The sequence below is a fragment of the Oxyura jamaicensis genome, chromosome 23, assembly GCF_011077185.1.
Source record: "Oxyura jamaicensis isolate SHBP4307 breed ruddy duck chromosome 23, BPBGC_Ojam_1.0, whole genome shotgun sequence".
Classification (NCBI taxonomy): domain Eukaryota; kingdom Metazoa; phylum Chordata; class Aves; order Anseriformes; family Anatidae; genus Oxyura; species Oxyura jamaicensis.
Window position 1 is genome coordinate 6120175 of NC_048915.1, and position 4619 is coordinate 6124793.

At 65.8% G+C, this 4619-nt stretch overlaps 1 protein-coding gene across 7 annotated transcripts in view; it reads left to right on the forward strand.

Moving 5' to 3' along the window:
* Window positions 1-761: 761 nt before the first annotated feature.
* The window catches only part of MACF1 (microtubule actin crosslinking factor 1), a 141943-nt gene continuing 138085 nt past the window's right edge, over window positions 762-4619 (forward strand). For all 7 annotated transcript variants that reach the window (XM_035345795.1, XM_035345796.1, XM_035345791.1 and 4 more), the window contains exon 1: window positions 762-996. In XM_035345795.1, coding sequence (XP_035201686.1) covers window positions 777-996 — 220 coding nt within the window. In that variant the 5' untranslated portion in view covers window positions 762-776. The remainder of the gene's footprint in view (window positions 997-4619) is intronic.

Genomic DNA, 4619 nt, shown 5'->3' on the forward strand with positions numbered 1-4619 from the left:
TTTCCGCAGCTTTTCTGTGGGGGGCGAATGACTCATGCGAGCCGCGCTCCCTCTCGCCGGTTTTGGGGGGTCTCTTTGTTCGTGCCTCGCCGAGCGCACGGGGGGGGCGAGGAAGGGCTCGGCTCCATGGAGGCGCCTCCTCTGCCGCCGCGCATCGGCTGCGGGGCTTGGGCGCTTCGCGTGCATTTTTCCTGGCCGAGCTAGAGGATACAATGAGAATGGTTTAAAATATGTCTCACACAAGGTGCTTATTTGCCCAGCGTGCATACGCTGCACAGCTCACCCCCTGCTTGCTGCAGAAAGCCCTACCATTTTCTCCTAACGTGAATAATAGGATTTTTAAAGCAGCTCCCACTCAGAGGGAAAAAAAACCCAGGTACAAAGGGCAGGGCAGCTCCCATGGCTTCTTCTTGCACCGAGCACAAAGAAACCGAACCCCAAAGGCTGGGCTCTGTTTTGTGGCAGTGAGATGGTGCCGGGGATGCCAGAGTGACCTTTGCTGGCAGAGCGGTGGCCGTGCTGCTGGCCCCGTTCCTGGGGTCTCGGCCACCAGACCAGCACTGGGGACACTGAGGCAGTGCTCAGGAGCTCTGGGCAGGGGGGCTGATGTACCCGGCAGGAGAGTGCCTGGGCATAGGTGCGAGGGCAGACAGCCGTGGTGGGACGGTCACCCCTCCATCACCCCTGTGGAGCGATGGCCAGCGGCCCGGCGTCACGCGCTGTTCGCTCCTTCTGCAGGCTGCTGCCCTCGGGGACGTCCTGCCTGTGCCAGGGCCATGTCATCCTCCGACGAGGAGACCCTCAGTGAGAGGTCGTGCCGGAGCGAACGGTCATGCCGGAGCGAGCGGTCGTACCGCAGCGAGCGCTCGGGCAGCCTCTCTCCCTGCCCCCCCGGGGACACCCTGCCCTGGAATTTGCCCCTCCACGAGCAGAAGAAGCGGAAGAGCCAGGACTCGGTGCTGGACCCGGCCGAGAGGGCTGTCGTCAGGGTTGCAGGTAAGGCGGCGCCCACTGCTTGACCGTGCTGCGGGGCCCTGGGGTGGGGGGCTCACCCTGCGGTGGCCAAGGTGACGTCAGGGGCTGTCCGCATTCCCCCCTGAGCTGCGGTGCAGGACACCCCCGTTCAGATCTCCATGGTGCCGCAGAGAGCATGGCCAGGGTGGGCCTGGTGTGGTGGCCCTCAGCTGCTGGCCAGACATGGGTCGGGGTGGGTGGAAGCCCCTCGTTGGGTGTGTTTGGGCCCATCAACCTGCCAGGGGCTGGGAATGGTGCTCACAAGAGAGGCAGGATGGAGGCTGGCAGGGGACGGCCTCGCGCTGAGGCAGGGAGGACATGGCCTTTGGTGGTGGTGTTTTGGCTCGGTGACGGCTTTGGGCAGGGCTCGCTGTGGTTTGGTTCCTGCTCTCAGCACGCTGTGCTCAGACGATGACTGGGCACCTCGGAGGCTCCGCTGGGTGACATTAAGGTGCCTCATTATGGGCTAAATGGCTCTCCGGTGGAACAATGCCCCTGGCCAGACTGGGGCAGGAATTTGCCCTGGGAGGTTTTTGGTTTCCTCCCGGCTGCTGGCCAGGTTTGGCTGAGAGCTGCGCCTGCTCCTTCGCCACGGTGCCAATCGGCAGCCCCAGCGCTGCAGTCACTGGGACACCTGATGTCCTGGGACCCCTGCACTGGGGATGAGGACGCTGGGAGCCTCGCCTGGGATGCTGGCAGCACTTGGCCCCCTCCGGGGAACCCTGGCTGGGCCTTTCTTGGCTGTCGCCCCAAGGAAACCCCAGGGCCCGACTTTGATCCGCCTGCAAAGGAGCGCAAGAGGGGGTGAGCGCCCGCCAGCCCCCAGCCCCCAACAAGTGGCCCCAGCACTGGGCTCCCCAGCACGGGCACGGCCGTGTGCGTGCACATGTGTGCGGGTGGCCCCGGCCGTGCTGCCGGTGCCGCTCAGGCTCCCGCGCGGCTCCAGGCAGGAAGAACCAGTTGATTCAAATGAGGGCTCCCGAACGCGCCGTCTGGGGCTGGGGGGAAACAAATGCGCAGGGTGCGGCCAGGCCCTGCCCCAAATGTCAGCGCTGCCGGCACTGAGCACCCGCAGCACCCGCAGCACCCGCAGCACCCACAGCACCCATGGCACCCGAACCAGCGCCGTTCCCGCACGGGTGCTGCCCGTGCCGGGGTCCTGCTCCCCCAGAGGCCCTGTCCTGCCGGGGCTCAGCACCCTCGGGGTGCTGTGGGTACAGCCAAGCTCGCTGCTGGGCTGCCCAGGATGCCAAGCGCTTGTCGGCACGCTGGGTCGATCCAGCCTGTGATTAAAAGCGAGGGGATGTCACGAAACCCGGTCTCACGCAGATTTCCCATTAAAAATAACTCGAGAGGTGCAGCCAGACAGCGCTGAGCTGGGAAGAAAGAGTTGGAGACAGTTTTGTGTCACCGGGTTTGCAAACGAGCTGAAATATTGATTCGGATCTCTGCATTATTCAGTGGGACGCCCGCGGCGCGGCGCTTGCCCCAGCATCTGTGCCCCCAGGGGGCTCTGGCCCCCCTTTGGGGACACGCGGGAGCAGGGCTGGGGACAGAGGCTGGCCCCGACTGCTGGGTGACCTGTGGAGGGCACGTGGAGGGGACAGCGGGGACATAGCAGTGGGGATGGATCCCAGGCTGCCCCCTCCTCCCATCCGTATCCTCGGGGAACCCCAGGCAGTGTGGGGACATGCTGTGACAATTTGCTTCTCACGTGCTCTGGGCTGGCTGTGGTGGCACCTGTGTGTGTCCTGGGGGACGTGTGGTGGCACTGCCGCTGCCCGTCCTGCTGGCATCTTCACCAGCGGGGGGGCGCCTGCTCACAGCGTCCCCTCTGGCATAGGGGCCAAGGAAATGGGGACATGGGGATGCAACCATGTCCCAGGGAGGGGGTGGCCAGCGGGGCCTGCCAGGAGCTGCAGATACGAAGGGCTGGGGTGGGGCTGGGGGCACCTGTCCATGTGTCCTTCCTTGGGGGGACGCTGGGGAGGGGGCTGCGTGTCCAGGAAATGGCACTGCCATCCTAAATGTGTTTGCCCTTGGTCCTGCCAGGGGTCATGTTCTGCTTGTGGGTTGGCTTGTGTGAGTCTGGAGTGGTGCCGGGTGCCGTTGGGTGATACTGGGCCATGCTGGGTGATGCTGGGGGCTGTTGGGCGATGCTGGGTGCTGCAGGGGGTGAGCAGTCAGACGAGCGGGTGATGGCAGCGGCAGTGCGGGCGCTCGCTGCTCCGTCCAGGCCCAGGAGGGCGTTTGAAGAGGCTCCTCCAAGCACTCGGTCACTCGGGGGTGTCCCTGGAGCCTGGCGGTGGCTGTGCCAGCGTCACGGCACCGTGCAGCACATCGGTTTCGCAAGGGAAGCCTCTGTGGGTGTTGGCACGGGATGCTCGGGGGTGTGGGAATGTTCCCCGCCAGGGAGACCGGGAGGGACAGGAGTGGTGGTGCCGCAGCGCTGGTGCTCGCTGCCCCACTGAGGCTGTGCCCATCCCCAGGACGTGGTTCCAGGCCAGACAGATGCCACCCGTGGGGACGTTCCCATTCAGCCCAGCCGTGCATCGCCCCAAGCCACTGCCCCATGTGCTGCCCACGGGCGTTTTGCACCACGGGGGCTCCGAGGCAGCCCCACCACCAGGGTTTGGGGACCGCTCCCCACGGTGGCAGTGCCTGGTGCCGGGCACACCGCTAATTGCCCGGCTAACGAGAGTGCCGCAGTGATCGCCGCGTTTTGCCAGTGCTCGGAGCCGCCGCTGTGTCTGTTTGGGAGCGGGGCGGGGACGACGGGCAGGGCGGATGGCGTGGGAGGGCACAGCCCCAGGGGACCCCCCCAGACCCAGTGGCACTTGGCAGGGTTTGTCCCCGCCAGGGCTGTGGGTTTTGGTGGACAAGGCTGGGGGGGATGCTGGTGGCTGGTCCCGCGGTGCCGTCCCCATAGAGATGTGGGGTGCGGACCCTCAGCGCCAAGGGTGCCGCCGGGGGATCTGGGGGTGCCTGGGCGGTGGCGGGGACCCGCGGTGATGTCAGGGCTGTGGGAAGGGGCTTTTCTCGTCGCTGTGGTTACCCAGCTGGCTGCGCACTGGTTGCCATGGGAACAGTGCAGCCAGGGCGAAAAAGCAACATCTTGTGCCGGCCAAAAAAGGCTGGGATTTGCCCCAGCAGGCTAAGGGGAGGGGGCGGGGCAGGGCTGCCAGGGGGCCGGATCCGGCCTCGTGGTGAGGGCAGTGGCAGTGCCTGGCAGCTTGAGCGGGGCTGGGGGTGCTGGGGGGGCTTTGGGTGCCCATGGAACACCCTGAGCACGGGGCCTGGCTGCAGGGTGGGTGCATGGGAGGCACCGGGAAGCACTGGGATGCAGTGCCGTGGGTGTACTGGGAGGCACTGGGACACAGTGCCTTTGGTGCACTGGGAGACACTGGGTGCAGTGCCCTTGGTGCACTGGAGGGCACTGGGACACATCACTCTGAGTGCACTGGGAGGCATTAAGACAGTGCGCTTGGTACTCTGGGAGCGCTGGGAGGTGCTGGGACGCATTGCACTGGGAGGCACTGGGACACATAGCACTGGGAGGCACTGGGAGGCACTGGGACACATAGCACTGGGAGGCACTGGACGCA